The sequence below is a fragment of the Triturus cristatus genome, chromosome 11, assembly GCF_964204655.1.
Source record: "Triturus cristatus chromosome 11, aTriCri1.1, whole genome shotgun sequence".
Lineage (NCBI taxonomy): Eukaryota > Metazoa > Chordata > Amphibia > Caudata > Salamandridae > Triturus > Triturus cristatus.
Genome location: NC_140594.1, coordinates 376,117,892 through 376,140,035, shown reverse-complemented (window position 1 = coordinate 376,140,035; position 22,144 = coordinate 376,117,892). Strand labels below are relative to the sequence as shown.

At 49.4% G+C, this 22,144-nt stretch overlaps 1 protein-coding gene across 8 annotated transcripts in view; it reads left to right on the top strand.

The window, feature by feature from the left end:
- KANSL3 (KAT8 regulatory NSL complex subunit 3) overlaps nucleotides 1-22,144 on the top strand; it is a 596,819-nt gene that overhangs the window by 277,112 nt on the left and 297,563 nt on the right. For all 8 annotated transcript variants that reach the window (XM_085634440.1, XM_085634436.1, XM_085634437.1 and 5 more), the window contains exon 14: nucleotides 18,379-18,535. In XM_085634440.1, coding sequence (XP_085490566.1) covers nucleotides 18,379-18,535 — 157 coding nt within the window. The remainder of the gene's footprint in view (nucleotides 1-18,378; nucleotides 18,536-22,144) is intronic.

Here is a 22,144-nt window from a genome sequence, read left to right as displayed (position 1 = left end):
TTGGTCCCTGTACAGTGTACCTTAGGTAGCCAGGGCATAGGTGTACCCTAGGCCTACCATGGGCTGCAGCATGTATTGTGCCACCCCTGGCCTGGCCTTCCATTATGACACAACTGGCTGATCACTCAGCTGGGGCAAGGTCGTGTAATCACTCCTTCTGTAGTAGGGGATCTCTGTGTATAGTCATAATCTAGTGAATAGTACCGCCCATGTGCGTGCACCCCGGAGCAATAAAAAATAATCTCTTAAGGTGCCAAATCATGCAGACCTGCATCCACCTTTAAGAGAGAATTTAATTTAAAGACAGATAATGCAGCCTATACCCACAGGCTACACTGTCCAGTACTTCAACCAGAATTCCACCAACATCCACAAACAGCACTGCCTGTCCAGCTTTGCTCCACACAGGAAAAAACCCTGCCTCTACCAGCAAAAGCCTCTGGAATGATAGAGAGGAAGGAATGGACAGACAAGCCCCATAGGCTGCCATTATGTGGCTGAGAACAGGATACCGTGCCTTTAAGAAAACTTTCCAGATTTCCAGAACTTTCCCAGTATCCCAGAATGCACAGCAGGTCCCTTCTACTTTCAGTTCTTTTTTCCGGCTCCTGCTAGCAGGACCCAGGAGCATTGAGCTCTCCCTTTTCAAGGGTTATTTGTTACTTTTCAAGTGTTAGAAAGTCCTTTTTCCTTCTGGTGTTATCAGAATGACTGGCTTGTTCGACAAGTGTCCTGATTGTGGAAGAAAAAAGGCTAAGTCAGACACACACAGGGTGTGCATCGTCTGCCTTCCCCAGTCCCACGTGCCTGAGGAGTGTGAGATCTGCCGCTCTTTTTCAGCCAGGACCCTGAGAGAGAGGAAGAAGATCAGGCTCCAGGTCCTGGAGGACAGAAGGCTGAAGGCACGAGGTGGGTCTGGAGGGGCTGATTCTGCCCATGCTGAGGCCTCTGGGGGGCTCCCCAGGGGCAGGAAGACCAGCAAGCGTCCCCACTCCTCGTCGACGTCGAGGGCGTCGACGGTGGCGTCGAGGGGGATGACTACGGTCTGTTCGCCATCTCCCCAGGGCTCTGGGGAGAAGCGGCGTCGACGATCGACGTCGAAGGAGCTGAACAGGCCGCCGTCGACGACATCGGCATCTTCTGCGACGACGCCGTCGCCGTCGAGCCATCGACGGCGAGATCAGGCCCGGCGTCGGAGCTCGCTGTCGAAGGGGGAGCGCCGCTCGCTGTCGGCGAAGAGGCGGCGGTCGCCGTCGAAGCGGCGGTCGCCGTCGAAGCGATCGACGTCATGGAGATCGACGTTGTGAGAAGTTGGCCTGATGTATGATGTCACTAGTTCTAGTGTACACCTTATATCAGTCCAAATACCCTTATGGTGATTGGTTGTAAAGTCAACCTTATAGACCAGCTATCCTAGTGGTAGCATGGACAAGAGCAGTCTTAGGCTAAACTCTGAATGGCATGTGAAGCCAGCTGTGATACCATATATAATCCCTTGAATACCAAATGAAAGGACACCACAACAGATATATATATAAAATAAAGTGTATTTATTCTAGTCAAACCCTCAGCACTCTTTATGAGATTAGAGGTAAGTACAACACAGTCTTATTTAAGCATACATTAAGTCACACAGGTAAGTAATACAGTTAGGCCCTAGGGGCCACGCAAACCATATACTAAGTAAGTGGTATAAGAACCACTGTCACGGAAATAGAATAGGCCTAGGCCTAGGGAATCGCTGGGGCTACACTACACTAGCGTTAGTTAGGAAGTGGGAGGCCCACGGGATTCGTGTGCAGAGTGGAAACACTCACGCGTAATGCGTAAAAGTCAATAGCAATAGTACAGTTTAGAAAACGGTAGATTTAGGACACTTCCGGAGTAGCTAGGAAGTTGTGACTTGAAAACTAGACACTAGGATAGTCACTATCCTGATGAGCACCGGAGTACCCAAGTTACCTAGCCCACAGGCTGCGGGTGCACAGGGGTGAAGATGCGTCGTTTTCGTCGTCGACTCCTATGGATGCCTGAAGAAAGATGCTGACAGGCAGTCAGTGAAGAGTGTCCGGTGGATCCCAAGGCTGGGATCAAGAAGAGAGGAAACCTGCAAGCAGAAGGGACAGAGTCAAGGTCACTAGCCAGTGACCACGTGGAACCAGGAAGGAACCAGGCGATGTCGTGAAGATTGCAGGTGAAGGTGAAGCTTGTCGCTGCAGCCAGGAGGACCAGGAAGCATCGAGGACGACCAGGACCAGGAGGCGAGCTGTCCCACGAAGGCTCTTGCTGTCAGCGGCGTCGAAGTTGGACTAGGACTCACCAAGCCTTGGCAAGCGGAACCCACGAAGAACGAAGGACTTGCTTCTGGTGCAGACCAGGAAGGTCTGGGGTGCTTCTTCTTTGCAGAGTAGCGGGAGCCAGTCTGGAGGAGCCAAACCAGCGCAGAAGATTTCAGGGTGCGTCGTCACAAAGGCCACTAGCCAGCGGGCAAGCAACCGGACAGACGCGGCAAGCAGGAAAATGCTGAAGGGCCCCACGCAGGACTCGTGGAGTGTGGGGGGCTGATCTTCGGTGCAGATGGTGCTTGGGGTTGGGGCTTCTCAATCCCCGGTGCACAACTTCGAGGGTACCTCAGAAGCTGCGCTTTAAGTTACTAGCCACTTTTTCCAGGTAGCCGGTCCCACGTCGCTCGTCGCCTCCACGGATCTCAGCTCTGCTGTAGATGTGGATCAGGGTCGGAGAAGTCTGGAAGTCAAGGCTCTGGTCAGGCTCTGCAGTCGGTTCCTCGTAGAACGTGGGCAAAGCAAAGGGTAGTCTCTTGATGGTGCCTGTTTGCACAGGGTAGCCACTCCTTGGCTACAAGGGAGATTCTTCAGTCTTCTTCTTTCGTCGAATGTCGAAGGTCCAGAGTTTCTGTTCAGTTTTGCAGGTTCAGGATAATCTAAAGTCTTTAGGCCCAACTCCCACTCTTATACTAATCTGGGGGGCTGGGATACCTGCTAGGTCACGCCTTATGGGTGGGACCTGGGAGGGGGTGGTTACACCCACTTCCCTTTGTCCAGTTTCGCGCCAGAGCTGGGGCTGGAGTGCCCCAGCGCCGGTTTGAACTGGACTATGCAAGGAACACCTTGTGTGCCCCAGGCATGTCTCATTCCTTTCAGCCCACCCTGTCCCAATACACTAAAGGCTGTCTGGGGAGGTGCTAGCACCTCCCCAAGCAGGAAACCTATTGTCCAGGCCTCCCTGGCTGGGATCACTCCCAGCTGCAGGAGGTCAGACTTGTGTCGTGGCAGCAGCATCCATTTTGTGATGCTGAGGCTTTGGTCAGAGGCTAACAGTTGAAGTATGATTTTAACATGTCTTTCCCTCTAGAAGGGGGGAATAATATTCTCATGTCCAGAAATGGCATGGGGGTATTATTCCAAAGTGTTAGACACCTTACACGACATGTTTCGATAAAGCCAAACCATAGTTACCATAACCGTTTAAGATTATAAGGCACTTTAAGAGTATATGGTAGGCTATATCATAGAACAGCTATAAGGACAAGGTTCCGAAAGCTGCAGACAGGCTCAGCTCATGCTAGAGCACCATCTCACATGTTACCAAGCACTCTGCCTCCAGGATTGTCAAGGCCTGCCATAGGAGTCACTGATAGGTACACATGTGTCTATATGTAAGTTAGGTATAGGAATACTACACCTAAGCAAGGGGTGATTACACGACCTTGCCCCAGCTGAATGATCAGCCAGTTGTGTCAAAATGGAAGGCCAGGCCAGGGGTGGCATAATACATGCTGCAGCCCCTGGTAGGCCTAGGGTACACCTATGCCCTGGGTACCTAGGGTACACTGTACAGGGGCCAATAAGGTGATCCTATCCAAATGGGTTATGCACCTAAAGTACATAGTATTAATTTAGAGAGCGAACAGCAGGGCTGTGGGTCTGATTAGCAGGCCCACAGCCACATCTAAGTCGAAAACCAGTAAAGCAAAAGCAAAAAGTGGGGGTGAACATAGAAAGCAGACCCTACTCTCCTACAGACGTCGAGAAGACGATCGGCGTCGAGAAGACGTTCGCCGTCGAGAAGACGTTCGCCGTCGAGAAGACGTTCGCCGTCGAGAAGACGTTCGCCGTCGAGAAGACGTTCGCCGTCGAGAAGATGGTCGACGTCGAGAAGACGGTCGACGTCGAGAAGACGATCGACGTCGAGAAGACGATCGACGTCACGGAGGTCGACGTCACGGAGGTCGACGTCGAGGCGGCGGTCGCCGTCGAGGAGGCGGCCGACGTCGAGAAGACTCTCGACGTCGAGGCGGTGGACGTCGAGACGGCGCAGGGGGAGCCCTGACGCCAGGAGTAAGAGGGGAACGGAGTCGCCGGGATCGGGGTACTCCGTGGTGTATACACCCCCTCGGAACCCTACGCCATCACCACCTCCGCCGCCGCAACCACGGCCGCCGACTCCTCCACCGCCAACACCACCACCACCGCCACCGCCACTGCCACCACGGCCGGCGTCACCACCTCCACCTCCCCCTCCGCGTCCTATACCACCTCGCACTCTGTTGGAGCCGCCTGCAGTTCCACCGAGGTCGGTCTCCCTGCCCAGGTATCTGACTCCGCCGCAGGGGGCGCAGAGGCCGCGTCACCCACGGTCGCCGGGCCCGGCTAGACCGTCGGACAGGCCGAAGCTGAGAAGGTCGTGCTCCCGCTCCGTCAGGAGGAGAAGGTCGCGGAGCCATAGGAGGTCGTCGTCGACATCGGGACGGCGCCATAGGAGGCACAGGTCCAGGTCACGCACACGGTCCTCGGCCAGGGACTTCTCGCCGACGCTGTCGGACTCACCGGGGACTAGGGTGTCTCCGGTGGATGATCTGGTCTCCTTCCAGGAGGTGCTGCTGCGGGGGGCAGCCAAGTTGGGCATCTTGGTGACGGTACCGACGCCCACGACGTCCGTGATATTCGAGACTCTACACAAAAAACACCTGTCTCGCCCTCTGCTGCCTCTAGTGCCGGGACTGGTGGAACCCGCGTTGGATTTGTTCCTCACCCCGCGGTGACGAAATCCGCTCCCTCACGGCTCATGAAAAAGTATCGGGCCCCGGACTCGGACCCTGCTTTTTTACGGATGGACCCGAAGCCGGACTCTGTCATTTTGACGGCGGCGAGGAAGCAGCATGCGACTGCACCTTCATCGACGGTCCCGCCCGACAAGGAAAGCCGCTGGCTGGACTCGGCGGGCAGGAGGGTGTGTGGGACCGCGTCTACCACCCTGAAGGCGGCAAGTGCGGGGGCGCTGTTGGGGCGTTACGACCGGGCCCTGTGGGAGTCCCTCCAACAGTATGCGGACCTGCTGCCCCGGGACCGGAAGGAGGACTTCCTGGAAACGGTGCGAGAGGGCATGCTGGTTTGGAACCAGGTCATCAGTGCGGCAGCGGATGTCTCCTTGTTGGCGGCGCACGCCTACTGTCATGGTGTCCATCAGAGGCGTCACTCTTGGCTGCGCCTGACGTCGCTCAAGCCAGAGGCTCAGCACAGAGTAGCCAATCTGCCCTTCTCGGGGGAAACCCTATTTGGAAAACATGCGGATGATGAGATGGCCCGCATGAAGGCGGAGGCGGAGACCCTGACTGCTGTCGGGTTGGAGAAGGCCGAGAAGAAGAAGCGCCCGTTCCAGAGGCGGTTCGGGTCTACGGGCAGAGGGCGTGGGCAGGGTTCGGGACAGCAGCAGCACCAACAGCAGCAGTTCCGGAAGCCCTTCCAGAAACGCCAGAGGGGTAGAGGAGGCCAGCAGGCTGCAACCACTACCAAGGGCCCGGCCGGGTCTCGGCCCTGAGCGACTACTTCCCCCTCAACCGTTACCCACTCCAGTGGAGGAAAGCATTCAACTTTTTCCGGCAGAGTGGAGAAAAATTACTCAGGACAAGTGGGTGCTGAATATTGTTTGCAATAGATACAGTCTTCGGTTTATCAGCCCGCCTCCAGCGATTCCGCCGGTAAGCTCTCAGTTTCAGCCGCGAGAGCTCCAGGCGGAGGCAGACCTCTTGTTGAGAAAAAAGGCGGTAGAAGAGGTACCTCTGTCTCAAAGGGGAAGAGGTCTGTACTCTCGGTTCTTCCTCGTTCGCAAGAAGGACAAGAACGAGTTCAGGCCCATTCTGGACTTGCGACAGGCAAACAAATGGATTCGCAGAGAGACGTTTCGCATGCTATCGTTGCATCAGATTTACCCTCAGCTGCAACGGGGAGACTGGCTCTGTGCCATAGATCTACAGGATGCGTACTTCCATGTGCCCATCGCACGGAAGCACAGGAAGTTCCTGCGATTCCAAGTCGGCGCCAATCACTATCAATACACAGTACTGCCATTCGGGCTAAAGTCTGCGCCCAGGACCTTCTCGAAGTGCATGGCGGTGGTGGCGGCACACCTGCAGAGGAACAAGGTGTTTGTCTACCCGTATCTGGACGATTGGCTGATCAAGGCATCATCCTTCTCGGAAGCGCAAGAACACTTCCGGTGGACGTGCGCTCTCTTGCACAAGCTGGGGTTGCACGTCAACATGTCCAAATCGGTCCCGACTCCGGTCCAGTGCATACAGTACCTGGGAGCCTCCATCGATACGCGGTCAGCAAGCGTGTCTCCTTCGGAGGAGAGACGGTTATCACTCCTTCGGAAGGCTCAGGACCTCAGGACTGCTCCATCGACGACAGTGAGGAAGGTGTCCTCGCTGCTGGGATTGATGGCCTCCTGTATCTTCCTCACGCCTCACGCACGGCTGCACATGAGACCACTGCAGGAGTGCTTGGAGGATCAGTGGGATCAGAAGACAGGTTCTTGGGACAACAAGGTACGGCTATCTCTACATGCTCTTCAGTCTCTGAAATGGTGGTGTTCGGCGGAAAACCTCCTCAGGGGGATTCACTTCCACAAGGACATTCCCGCGAAGAGTGTCGTGACGGATGCGTCTCTCCAAGGCTGGGGAGCGCATTCCGGGGACTTGCAGATTCAGGGAACGTGGTCCCCGTTTGAGTCCACGTACCACATCAATTTCCTGGAACTCAGAGCTGTCTTCCTGGCACTGAAGGCCTTCCTTCCGTCCTTCCAGACCAACTCGCTGCTGATACATACGGACAATACAACCACTATGTATTACCTCAACAAGCAGGGGGGGTCGAGATCGCGCACTCTGTCGCAGGAGGCGCAGGCGATCTGGCACTGGCTTCTGGCCCGAGGACTGACGATTACGGCCACGCATCTGCCAGGGGTGCAGAATGCTCAGGCGGACGCACTGAGCAGGCTGCTTCAGGAAAACCACGAATGGGTCATAAACGACGAAGTACTAGGAGAAGTCTTCGCAAGGTGGGGGACTCCAGACGTAGATCTGTTCGCCACCGCCGAAAACAGCAAATGGCGAGACTTCGCATCCAGGTACTACCAGCGGCGGACGCTGGGGAATGCGTTATGGATCGATTGGTCGAACAGCTTTCTGTACGCTTTTCCACCCATTCCCCTGATTCCGGCAGTGCTCATCAAGCTGTCCCAGTCCAGGGCGTGGATGATCCTGATCGCCCCGAAATGGCCCAGACAGTGGTGGTTCACGGACCTACTTCACCGGTCTCTCCTTCCTCACATACGGTTGCCGTGCAGGCCGGACCTTCTCACGAAGTTCGGGGGTGGATGGTGCACCCCAAACTCTCGTCTTTGAGTTTGGCGGCATGGCTCCTGAAATAGTGCAATATGGCCATTTGAATCTGCCAGAAGATTGTATGGACATACTGAAGGAGTCTAAACAGCCTTCCACTAGGACGTCTTATGCCTACAAGTGGAAGATGTTCTGTATCTGGTGTAAGTCCAAGAACTTTGATCCTACGACATGTAAGGAAGATGTCATCCTTCCGTACCTTTTGCATTTGGCGCAGTCTGGCCTTAATTTCCATTCCATTAAGGTTCATCTGGCTGCTTTGACTGCTTACAGGAAATGCCCTTCACAGACTTCCTTCTTTCAGATCCCTGTGGTCAAGGATTTTTTGGAAGGCTTGAAGAAAGTGTTTCCTCCTGTCAGACTTCCCTCGCCTTCCTGGTACTTGAATGTGGTGCTGTCCAGACTGATGAAGGAGCCTTTTGAACCCATTCACAAGGCTTCATTGCAGCACCTATCCTGGAAGGCGGCATTCCTAGTGGCCATTACATCGGCCCGCAGGGTGAGTGAACTTCAGGCATTATGTTGTCAAGAACCTTATACTGTATTTCATGCTGCTAAGGTTGTGATGCGTACTCACCCTAAATTTCTTCCTAAGGTTATCTCTGATTTTCATGTCAACCAGACCATAACTTTATCTACGTTCTTTCAGAATCCCTCTTCGCCAGCGGAAAGGTCTCTCCATTCCCTGGATGTTCGGAGGGTGTTGAAATTTTATCTGGATAAGACCAAGGATATTCCTAGGTCAGACCAATTGTTTGTTAATTATGGATCAGTCAGGACCGGTCTCGCGACCTCTAAGCAGTCCATTTCTCGGTGGATTGTGTCCTGCATACAATTGTGTTATCAAAAGTCTAATAAGACCTTAGGGGGTAAACCTAAGGCTCATTCCACCAGGGGCAAAGCTGCCACGACGGCTTTGCTGCGTAATGTTCCGATTGCAGAAATCTGCAAGGCGGCCACTTGGAAGTCGGTCCATACCTTTGCTGCGCATTACTGTCTGGACACGGATGCCAGGGCGGATGCTCAGGTTGGGCAGGCTTCGCTGCGAAATTTGTTCGCACAGTAGTGGTGTTGTCTTGTGTGTTCTCCACCGCCTTTGTTGTGTGGGGATGGGCTTGCCATTCTATAAACTAGATTATGACTATACACAGAGATCCCCTACTACAGAAGGAGTAGTTTCTTTTCTGTAACTCTGCACCTGAATCCCGTGGGCCTCCCACTTCCTAACCTTTGGTAGTATAGTGTAGCCCCAGCGATTCCCTAGGCCTATCCTGTGTTCGTGACAGTGGTTCTTATACCACTTACCTAGTATATGGTGTGCGTGGCCCCTAGGGCCTAACTGTATTACTTACCTGTGTGACTTAATGTATGCTTAAATAAGACTGTGTTGTACTTACCTCGAATCTCATAAAGAGTGCTGAGGGTTTGACTAGAATAAATACATTCTATTTTTATATATATCTGTTGTGGTGTCCTTTCATTTGGTATTCAAGGGATTACATATGGTATAGCAGCTGGCTTCACATGCCATTCAGAGTTTAGCCTAAGACTGCTCTTGTCCATGCTACCACTAGGATAGCTGGTCTATAAGGTTGACTTTACAACCAATCACCATAAGGGTTGTTTGGACTGATACAAGGTGTACACTAGAATCAGTGACATCATATATCAGGCCAACTTCTCACAATGCATGTCTTAGTTCAGTTGTTAGATACACTGATGTCTGTGAGTCAGTCTCTCATGACTGTCAGCAGACTGTTCATCCATGTCAGAGCAATTATATATTTTGGTAGTACAAATACCTTTACCACCAGTATCATGACCCCCTTAAGGAGACCAACCACATACCCCCACAGAGCCATTGCATATTCAATCAGCTATTTCTGATATACACATGAACACTTGATTGCAATACTCCCACATCTGAACATGACCAGACATATGGAATCAACATTTGCAGAATGGCACTACCACAATCCAGGCTTATTGAGGTATCATATTTTTGTAGTGTTACTAATGTGTGGTAGAACCAGTGCAGGAACTTGTAGGAAAGTGCTCCTTTTTGTCATGGTCACCCCCCACTTTTTGCCACTGCTACTCATGTTTTTCAAATTATGTGCACTGGGTCCCTACTAATCAGGCTCCAGTGCCAGTGCGATTTCCCTAAAAAATAAGGTAAAATGGTCAGTTATACACAATTGGCACACACTTTAGCACCCCTGTAAGCCCCTAGTAAGTGGTACCCCGGTACCGAGGGCATGGGTACTAAAGAGTGTCCCTAAGACTCCAGCATGTATTATGCCACCCTAAGAGACCCCCATGCAAATTGCATGCAGGGTGCCATTTCAGGCTGCGTGTCATGGTGCAAACCATGAGTGAAAACACAACATGGCACACTCACTGTGTATACCATGCCAAAGTCACTGCATGGAATATACGTATATCTGAAAGAGACTATTAGTTGTAGATTCCTTACCCTAGAATTACCTCCAGGTGTCACACTGGATCAGAGAATTTCTTTTTTAGCAGTACCCCTGCTCGTCGGTAGGTGGCATCGTTCGACTCCGCGTCGGTGTGGTGGTCGCCGGTATGACGTCGCGGTGTCTACTTAGACTCTGCCCCTGTGCTCTGACATCAGTTCTGTCTTTTTCTGCGCCAGCCAGTGCAGATCCGGAGAGAACATGCCCTTTAGTCTTTTTTGACTAAACTTTGTTCGATTATTGTCAATATCTTTTTCGAGTCTTCGATTCCTGGTGCACGAGGGATGTCCCATCGTGGGACCAGATTCAAGCCCAGTGACTCCTGTCACAAGCTTATGTCGGTCACTGATCTGCACCTCGTGTCTCTTTGGTGCCTGGAGTGCGACCATGATCCGAAGTCGTGCTCCGACTGCCGGGCCATGAACCCGAAGTCTTTGCGGGAGTAATCCTGAAAGCTTTTGGAGGACTGGCAGTCCGCATCGTTTGAGGTCCCGGTCGAGAGGAAGGTCGCGGGACCAGTCACGGAGTCACCACCACTTCTCCCCAAAGTCTTCGCACTCCTCCGGTAAGTCGAAGCACAAGAAAAAGGCGAAGAAGCACCGTCGCGCTTCGCCTTATTCCCGTCCGACGGCCGACACGATGCTGGACCCGGAGCGTCCTCGCTCTCTGACTCCTTCTTCGGAGCCTGCTGGGACGGCTCTGTGCTTCCCTCCTTTGCCCGGAGCGTCCCCTGCCCAGCTACGTGCATTTTACGAAGCGCTGCACAGCATCTTTGGGCATCCCGACTCCGCAGGCGTGCCTTCGGGCTCCATGGACTCAGCTGGGGGTCCTGGGCCTTCGAAGCCGGCGGCCCCTCAGTGCCAAAGGGTCCCCAAGGATCCAGGCCTGGATCCAGATCGGTGCCGGTCGACCTCACGGTACCTTCCCCGTCGCAGATTCTAGTGACAATGCCCCCGACGTCGGTTGCACTCCCAACCGGCGTCGACCCCAGCCTCACCTCTGACTTGGACACGGTGCCAGACCGACAACGCTACCGGCGCCGGATGGTACTTTTGTACCGCTGTTCATCCCTGGTGTTCCCTACTGCCCTGAGTGGCAGCCAGAGGAGGACTGGGAGTGGTCGGTTGACCCTCTAGCAGACCAACTTGAGGAGCTGGACTGGTGAGAGGAGTTGGGTGATGCCAGTGGTCTGGATACCTCCCAGACCTTGGTATGTTTTCTCCCCCTACCGTGGCTACGGAGGAGGGAGCTTCCTACGCTGTGGTGTTGTGCAGGGCAGCTGAGGTCTTGGGCCTCGAGCTTCCTATGGTGGCTGTCAGGACTAACCTCCTGACTTAGGTGCTTCTGCCGTCAGCAGCCTCTTCGGAGCCCCTGCTGCCTTTTAATGAGGCCCTCACTGACATCCTCTGGGCACTTGATCCAAGTCCAGCACAAGGTCTCCTGTGGATAGGATGATTGCCCAGCGCCCGGCAACACTTTTTTCCTCTCCCAACACCCTACTCCTGATAGCTTGGTGGTCCAAGCCTCATCCTTAAAAGGGGCATTCACTACTGCTCCCCCCAGATAGGGAATCCAAGAAGCTGAACCATCTTGGGAAGAAGATGTTTTCTTCCGCCAGCTTAGGACTGTGGTTGGTGAACACCGCATGTCTCTTGGGCCGTTATACACACAGTGTGGGATACTGTCATGCAAGTGCTGCCACAGTGCCCGTAGGAGGCCCGGGCCGTGCTCACTCCTCCGTTGCTGAGGGTCGTGACGCAGCTAAGTTCACCATCTGGTGTGGGCTGGTTACAGGTGACTCGCTGGGTAGGACGGTTTCCACGTCGGTAGCCCTGAGTCGCTACGCCTGGCTGAGAACATCTGGCCTCTCTAGGGATGTCCTATCCACACTTTTGGACCTGCCCTCTGATGGCTGTCGCCTGTTTGGTGACAAGGCGGACAACGTGCTTCAAGGACTCTAGGGCGATAGCCAGATCCTTGGGCCTCACAGCAACTTCTTGCCCCTTGTAGTCTGCCTTTCGCCCCTTTCGTGGCTCCGGAAGGGGTGCCCCACCATGTTCCACCCAGAGCCACAGGCCGCACAAGCTACCCAGCCTATGCGTGGCTAGGGACGTGGGAACCAACGTCGCGGTCTGGGAGCTAGCGGGCGGGCCAGTCCACCAATGCCCCCCCTGCAACAGCCTCCAAGCCTTCCTAGTCCGACCTTTCAGGGCCACCAGTTGCTAGTGGGTGGCAGGATCCGCAATCACCTTCCCCACAGGCACAACATCACGTCGGACAGGTGGGTTTTGCAGATAGTCCAAAGGGGCTACTCCCTCCCCTTCAAGACTACCCCTCCTTCCATGCCACCAACACTCCATCGCATGTCGGAGGATCACTGGGCCCTTCTCCACCAGGAAGTTATGGCTCTCTTGGCCAAGGGAGCTATCGAACGAGTCCCTGTGTCAGAAGTAGGTCGTGGTTGCTGCTCCCACTACTTCCTGGTACCCAAGAAGGACAAAGGCCTGCATCCTATCTTTGACCTCAGGGACGTCAACCGTTTCCTCTGGAAGGAGAAGTTCAAAATGTTAACCTTGGCTCAGGTCTTGTCTGCCCTCGACCCTGGAGACTGGATGGTAGCGCTGGACTGGCAAAACGCTTATTTTCACTTACCAGCGCCCCTCGGTGTTCACGAAAGTGATGGAGGTGGTCGCAGCTCATTTGCGCAGATCAGGGGTTCCAGTCTTCCCACATCTTGACGACTGGCTTGGCCCAGGCTGTCGGCCTCCACCTTCAGACTACGGCGGACCTCCTGCATTTGCTGGGGTTCACCATCAACGTGCCGAAGTGGCAACTGATTCCCTCTCAGAAGCTCCTTTTCATTGGAGCAGTTCTGGATACAACGCAGTTTCGGGCTTATCCTCCCGAGCAGCGGGTCCGGGATATTCAGGCTATGATACCGATTTTTCAACCTCTGTCCCGGATTTCGGTGAGAATGACCCTGAGGCTGCTGGGCCTCATGGCCTCCTGCATCCTGCTGGTAGATCATGCCAGATGGCATATGGCATATGCGGGCTCTGCAGTGGGACCTGAAGTTCCAGTGGGCACAGCATCAGGGGAATCTCTCCGATTGCGTCCAGATCTCGGATGGCACTGCACACCAATTACAGTGGTGGCTAACAAACCAGGATTGGGTCAAAAGCAGATCCCTCTCCCTTCTCCAACCAGAGTTCACATGGTGGCAGATGCATCACTTCTGGGATGGGGCGGCCACGTGGGGGAGGCGGAGATCAGAGGCCTCTGGTCTCCGGCGGAGTCTGGGCTCATATCCACCTTCTGGAGCGCCGGACGATTCGTCTTGCACTGAAGGCATTCCTTCCCTCTATTCGGGGAAGTGTAGTGCAGGTGTTCACTGACACCACCGCCATGTGGTACTGCAACAAACAGGGCGGGGTGGGGTCGTGGACCCTATGTCAAGAGGCTCTCCGCCTTTGCACATGGCTGGAACATCAGGGAATGTCTCTGGTGGTTCAACACCTGGCAGGTTCCCTGAACGCCAGGGCGGACGAACTCAGCCGCAGGTGCATGATGGATCACTCAGAGGTGGTGCAAGGTCTCTTTCAGCAGTGGGAAGAGCCTTGGTTAGATCTGTTCGCCACCAAAGAGAACGTGCAATGTCAGCAGTACTGCGTGTTGGAATTTCCAAGGCAGCACTCGCTCAGTGATGCTTTACGTCGCAAGTGGAGTTGCGGTCTTCTATACGCCTTTCCGTCTATACCTGGCTGTCCACAAGGTGAACTGTTGAGGTGAAAATGTGATCAAGTGACATATTGTGCTTAGTGATATGGTAAAGTGCATATTATGTACAAGGTGATTAATATATGTACAGGGAAAGGGAAGGCCAGAGTAGAGCGAAGAAAACAATGACCCTGCTGCTTTATCCAATTTTGATATTTCGCAAGCAAGGACTTGATCTGGACCAGGAGGTATCGTTGACGTTTCAACCCACTATATGCAATAATGAATAGTCAAAGCGGGTCTTCATCAGGACTGTTTAGGGAAGGGGATGACAGCCTACAAAGAACCAGAGTAATTCCCGGTTTGCTGACCAGGCCAGGCTCTAGTCTGTAAAGTTATGGCCCCATCATATGAATTTCCATATCAATGAATCAGTCATGGAAGCGGGGGGAGAATTAAAACGAGTCCGCTTTCCAGAGATTCAAAAGCGTGCACGGGCACGATTGAAGTGATGATTATGGGTTCACTTTTGGCAAGTATAGCTGGGAGCCAAGATCGAGAGAGAGAGGCGTTGACAGTTACGAATCCTGACAAGCCGCTGCAATCCGTCAGCCCAAGTCATTCTTGTGGCTCCGGATTGGGCACGAAGAGTCTGGTATCCCAAGCTACTGCACTTGGCCATTGTTCCTCCGATCAGACTGCCTCTTCGGGAGGATCTTCTGTCACAGCAGCAGGGGACGGTCCTCCACCCGAACCTGTCCAGCCTCCACCTCCTTGCGTGGAGATTGAGTGGTGACAATTGACGGCTTTCGACCTTCCTCCCAAAGTCTGTAATGTTATCTTGGCAGCCAGGCGTCCCACCACTAAAACGGTATACGCCTGTAGATGGAATACATTTGTGGAATGGTGCACAGCAAAGGCTGTGGATCCTCTTTCTGCCCCTCAGAGGTTCTCCTCTTCATTCTTTCTTTGGCCCAGCAGGGCTCTCCTCTGGGCACCCTCAAAGGTTATCTTTCGGCCATTTCGGCCTTTCTTCGGCTTCCTGATCAGCCTTCTCTTTTCAAGTCCCCCATTGTAAATAGATTTCTTAAGGGCATTACTCACCTCTTTCCTCCTATTCCTTTCGTAATGCCCCAGTGGGACTTAAACCTGGTTCTTAAGTACCTTATGTGTGCTCCTTATCTAAATTCTCATGTAAATACGCACTATCATGGTTATATTTGATTATGAACCTAATAGTGTTGGTGCTTTTGTTTCTCTTATTTTTATTATTTCTGTTAACTTGATTGTTCTACAATAACTAATTTCTAGAAGTACCACCTATATGCGGATGACACCCAACTATATTTGAAAATCTCCACACCTGAAGACTTCATCTCCCTCAACTCCATTCTACAGAACACGCAAAGCTGGCTCACGAACAACCACCTCATGCTCAATACTAAAAAAACAGAATTAATTCTCATCTCCCCACCTAATCACACCCCAAAGATAGAGCAGTGGATGAAACACCTATCCGTCTTTGAATGTGCTCCCCTCATCATCGATTCCGTGAAATCCCTGGGAGTCACCATAGACAAACACCTGGATATGAAGTCGCACATCAGCAAGGCCACCAAGGGAGCCAATCACCAGATGAGTTTGCTAAGGAAACTTAAACCCTTCCTCCCGCAGAGCGACTTAAAAATGGCAGTTCAAGCCTTAGTGTTATCAAGACTAGACTATGGAAGCACCACTCTCTGTGGCCTCCCCAGATACAAGCTGGCCCCGTTGAGGCCTTCACTTAACGCTGCTGCAAGATTGGTATCAGGAGCTAAAAGAAATAGCCACATTTCCCCGACCCTGAAAACGCTGAACTGGCTGCCATATGAGGCAAGAATTCATCTAAAAGTTGCCTGCATGACCCATAAAGCACTACACAACAACACACCCAGCTACCTAGCTCAAAAACTAGAACGATCCGGAGGATGCAGACAATTACGAAGCGCGAGTTCTCTACTTCTGAAACCACAAACCTTTCATAAAAAGAGAATTGGTTGCAGAGCCTTCTCAGGGATCGCCCCAAAGATATGGAATTCCCTACCTCCATTGGTTCGGGGAATCTCTTCCCTTACAGCCTTCAAAAAAGAGGTAAAAATCCTCCTAATGAACAAACTTGCGTCCTAAGTCCTGACCCTATACTGGCTTCGAGCCACCGATATGATCCGCATATTACTGGATACCCTGTGTGGATGGAAAGAGAACACTATTGGTCTGTTTATATCCCAATGCAGGCCTAAGGCCAAATAACCTTATTGTCTGCAATATGACGTTGCCCTCTTGGATCATGTTCTCGTCCACTGGTCTACTATGTCATCTTATACCTATGTTATCTTATACCTTTTGCCTCTACTGTAAGTAATGACGAATATCTAATGCATGTATATTACTTTATCTTTTATGTCTCTTTAACTATATACATACTGTAAAGCGCTCTGATACCCTCGTGGGTCACGTTCGCGCTATATAAAACCTTATAAATATGGTAGCCTTTTGTATAACAACTTCAGGGTAACCTCGATTAGAAAAAGATAGACCCATTTTGACGTCTTTTTACTCAAAATCAGAGTCTTTACTGCATATCCTTTGTGATCTTATTAGTTCTCTAAATGGGATGTTGTGTATCTGATGTACATGGTGTGCTCAACTAGAATGAAGAGTGCTGTTTGCAGATGTTGTCTTCCTGTAAATTCTACTCGTAATTCTCTAATCCTCGGTGTATGGTGTACAATCAAAAAATGTATCATATCGCTAAATTTCAGTTTTAATTCAATATTGCAATTATTTTGTCATATAGTAGAATGGAATTTCTTTAAAGCTAGTTCATCTCCTTTCCAGATAATAAAAACATCATCAGTAAACCTTTGCCAAAGTAAGACATTATTCTCAAATGTCTGTGATAAAGGCCTGTGATGTCATTCTCAAATTCTCACATGAACATCGAGGCACATGATGGAGCAAAATGTGAACCCATCGCAGTTCCTTGTGTCTGATGGTACAAAATGTCTTCTTTATAAAAAGAAATTATTATTCAGAATACAACTAGCCATTGCTAGCAGCATTCTGCTGTGGGATAGCAAGTTGGCTGTTCTACTATTCAAAATGTATTCCATACTATTCAGAACATCATCATGTTAAATACAGGTGTGCAAAGATTTTACATTCATTTTGTCATGAAGAGCATATCTTTTTCCCATGGTATATTGTCTACTCTTGTTAAAAAATCAGTTGTATCTTTAATGTAAGAAGAAGGCAAGAGTTTCACAAAAGGTAATATGTACATATCAGTAAATTCTGACAGCCTCTTTGTAAGTGAGCCATTGCTAGAAACTATGGGCTTGCCTTGTGGATTGGTTAAACTTTAATTAATTTTTGGTCGAAATTAAATCGCCTGGATCTTTGGACTCCGAATGTTCTGATAGTTCTGTTCCTCATTAGACAACATTCCTACACGCTTTCAGTTTAGTAAGAGAAGGGTTAGCTGTTTTTCAGTTATTTTAACCCTGGTCTGGGTAGTCTTCTCGTAACACTGATTATCCAACAACTGCTTGTTGGCATCCTTCTTTTAATCTGTATAGTTCAGAATTCACTGTGGTACCTCCTTTGTCAGCCTTGCGGATAATGATATCCTTGTTTTTGTGAAGGATTTCTAAGGCTTTCTTTTGTTTTCTGTTCTAATTCGGAGATTTCTTTGTCTTTGGCTGAACATGATTCTGTAATTTTAGATAACTGTGTCATTATTTTTAGCAAATGAATAAAGGCATCCTGTGTCGTAATCACGAATGTCTCGGTAGAATGTGGACTGTTTTTCTCATCTCAAATTGGCCCTGAGGAAGCGACTTATGTCGCAAGATAATGTGTTTACCAGTTTTGCATTTTGGTTAAAGATCAATACATTTATTTTTTCAAACAAAGAATCCTTACGGAATCCATTGCCTAATTCATCAGTCCTCAAATCCCAGTCCACTGCTTTCATCACAACCAATCCACTTGTATTCAACCAGGGCTGCATCCTTAAATCTCAAAGTCCCAGTGTATTGCTTCTATAGACTATCATTGGCTCTTTTTTGCACTATTTTCACTTTTAAACTTTACAAACTCTTATTGGATGTTTATTGTTTTGGTCTTATTTCACATATAAATGGTTTCCCTTTATTTTAAAATGGTTTGTGGGATTTTATTGTATTTTGTGTGACCTTTTCTACTGTGTATGATCTGCTTAAATACTTTACACACTGCCTTTGATTTTAAGCCTGACTGCTTTGTCAGGTTGCCAGTTATTGAGCACATGTTTATTTTATTTGATTTGTGTGACATCTAGCAGGTGTTGGGTGGCCTTATCCTTTGAGGTGGACACCTGTCCACCCCAAGTTATAATCCACTTTCCCACAGAAGTGAATTAAATTCTAAAATTGAAATGGTCTTCTTTTATCTCTCCAGGATCTGTCGAGCGTTTCCAGCAGCCCAGCTTCTAGCCCGAAAACTAAAATGACCACACTCTCTCCTGCCCAGAGGTCCAACCAGATTAGTACCAGCCACCTGCTAAAGAGCCACATGCAACGAGCTGGGATGATTCTGACCAACAAACAGTCTCAAGGTAACTTTCCTAAAACAAGAATTTAGACCACTCACATATGTTACCCAAGCTCCCAGTTGTTGGATTTTAATGTGTCAGAGTCTCTGTTTGTGTAATTGTAAACCAGGAAGTTGTTAAGCAAATGTGATTTACTGAGGCAGCAGTTTGTATGTTCAACAGCACTGCAGCTCCTTATGGCAGCAGTGCTTCACTGCTACGGCACAGTAGTCCATTGGCTGAGCAGGGAATTGGTAAAGAAGCATTGTAGTGCACCGCAGGGCAGCTTGCCACTGCCAAGGCAGCAAAACCTATTTTAGGAGAACTGTAGCACTTCATAGGACCAAAGGCTGATTTGGGAGCAATGCATAACACTCTACCGTGGAAGCAGATGTTTTTGTTGAGGCATCATGCTCTGAAGCTTCACTGCCCTGACACAGCATTTTGCTATGAAAGGTGCTTCTACAACCGCAGCACTGTAATCTGCTACTGGAAAAGTGGCACTGCATAACATGTTAAAAGCATACTCTTGGTGGTAGCCGGTTTACTATTAATCTGCAGAGATGTAGTCCACTTCGGTGGCAAAACTCCAGTCTCTTGACTAGAAGTATGAGAAGTTGATTGAAGTGGAGGTCAAAATAGTGCGGGTACAATACTGACTGAGTGTGCTGCACTCAAGGTAGGGGGCTATGTACCTTTGTTCTCGGCACAATTTCATTGATGTCTAGAATGTTCAATATTCATGTTGCACCGGACCAGATGATCTGTATACCACAGGAGAGAGGGAGCTCACCCAACACGTGCTGCCTGCCTTACAGTATATTATTTGTTTCTTTGCTGAAGTCATCCAATACACGGTCTTTGCGCTCTCCTGGTTGAGCTGAGATTGCCTTGCCTGCGTTCTTTTGTTCTTATGTATGAGGGGTTCTACTTCATTGCCAAAAAACCTGTTGGAGTTTACAGGTGTGCACATGCATTGCAAAAGCATTATGGTGATGCCCAAATTCTTGGTTTTTTAAAACTTATTTCAAACAGGCTTAATTTCTGTCATAAAATATGTGGCTTTGTGAATCCTGTATATTTATCTTGCGGTCTTCAATTTTCGCTCCCATTCTTCATTGAGGATCTCCTTGAAATTAGCTTGTCTGTACCTTAAAAGGTCTTCTACAAATTGCTGGATAGAGTCCCATAGGGTACAAACATAGTTGCTCAAAAGCAGATGGAGCAGCTTTTGCTGTCTCTGGTGTGAGGAAAAGCTTCATAGTCAGTTCCAGCAAACCTGGAACTAACGGCAACGTGTGTTTTTTTTAAAGTTATGCCATGAAGAGTTACAAAAATTATTTGAGTTGTTACAGGCAGAGTTAATAGTAGGATGAGGAGTTTCACCACAGTTCTCGCCAGGACATCATTAAACGTGTTGATTTCATCAACAGGAGATCTCCTTGAAGTCTAAGAATCTGGTAAAATTGGAGAATAGTGTCTCTTGCTTATGGAACAATGAAAAGGGAGATGTTGCTGTTGTCATAGTACAAGCCACCAGATGTGTACACTTGCCTCCTACAGGTATAGCAATGCCTGGGTGATGCTTTGAATGATGTCTTGAATAATGACGTGAATTGCAGGACTATTCTCATTGTTTGCAGTCCCTTCTTGGTGGTGTAGGTATTGTTCGGAATAACTGTTTACACCTGAAATGGTGTGGTCGATGGGGGTGCTGGCATAGCTGGAGTCTGAAGCAGTGATGGAGCCACACATGGTGGTTGAGCTTCTGGAACCGAGAGGCACTCTTAGATTTTTGGTTAGAAGAACTAGCAGCAGGATATGGTGAATTAGAGTTCTCTACCACAGGTGGCGGAACCTCTAGTGGGGAACAATGTCCTTTAATACTCAAATCAGTTTGGGCTAAAACTCTCCTTGCTTCATTTCCAGATCCTGGAAACACAGTGAGGCATGCAGGTCCACATTGTGTCTTTTGATACTAAATGGTGCTGCAACGTTGTGGATTGTTGTTATTGAATGTCTGGGTCTCTTCGAAGTAGAGTTTTGTCTTGTAGTGAGCAAGCTGTTGATACTGAACAAGTAGTAGCGGTACCTATAACAACATAGTTGTTAACGTTGACACCGAACTGTGCTGCTCATTTCATTGTCTTAATGGATCTCTGTTTGGGGGGTCTTGTGTCCATTTGACTCTATTGTTTATAAAGTAATTCTCTTTTTAGAATGCACACACAAATGCATTTATAACTACACTCATATATGTATCTTAATTGAGGACTACAGCTATACTTGAAAACCAATTTAGTCTGTATGTCCTGCTTGTTTGTCTTACTAGTTTGCTTTCAGTGCTCTTGTATATCATGCCTATATAGATATTTAACTATTGTATTACTATTTGAATCTGTGTTGTGCCATCTATCTTGCAGCCCTATCTTTCTGTCTATATACCTCTGTGTGCCTATCTACCTCTGTGTGCCTATCTACCTCTCTACCTGTCTGTCTGCCTGTCTTTCTATCTGCCTGTCTATCTTTCTACTGTCTCTCTATCTAGATGTCTGTACTCTATCTATCCAGCTATCTATTTCTGGCTTTGCAAGTCTATCATTATATCAATGTATCTGTCGGTTTTCCAGTATCTTTCTGTCCAACCCACTCTGCCTGTCTTTGTTTAGCCTTTCTTTCCGTTTTTGCAAGCCTCTCTATTTATCTCTCTTTTCAGCTCTGTCTATTTGTAATAAATATTTTCAAAAACATTACAAAAAAGCATTAGCACAGGAAAGAGCCTGGTAGCCAACACCAGATCAGTTGGGTGTTTTTTGGTCGTGTGTTAATTTGACCTTTTGATTTTACTAAAATATTGTGTGTGACATAGTTACTTATAGGGATTTTCAGGCAGACTTCATAAGTCTCTTGTCATTTTCATTTTTCTTCCACCCATAGCCCACTTCAGCCAATATCTGACTTCACTGTGAGTTGCAATATGCTTCCTTTTCACAAGGAGCACATCCACACAGAAAGTAGCTTCCTTTAGTGTGAGGGACCAATATGGACCAATAAAAAGGTTTCTTATATGCAAATATTTTGTTTTAGATTGATAAGGGCACGGCAGCTTCCCTAACAAAGTTTTGCAAAAAAACATGACAGAACAAAACAAGAATTACCAATGTCAAAAGGTTGTTGGCCAAGATCAGATCTCTTGGCTTTTTCAATGCTTGTTTCGTTCTTAGTATCCCTCACTACCTGGTGGTGAGGAAAAATGTAAGTAAAAAAAAAAGGAGAAAAAGCCATCTTACCCCCCACTCTAAATAGGGCGGACTGTCGGATGCTTACCTCTGATGGACCGTACGCCGTCAGGCATTTGGAGGAAAGTTTACACCGACAGAGTAAACTTTACTCCATCATTGTAAACCTGCCAGTCTGCCTGACTCAAAATAGGATGGGCGGACAGAGTACTCAGTCACCAATACAACCAAGTACCCTTTCGTCCAAACTTTGAATCGGGCACATAATCTGTAGTCCCACCCTGCACCTCTACCATCCACCAAATGCAGTGCTCAGGAAGATTAGTTAGCGGAGATCCTTCTCCATAAAATTTCTATAGACAACCCGGTCTCCACTCCCCTCACTTAATTGTCT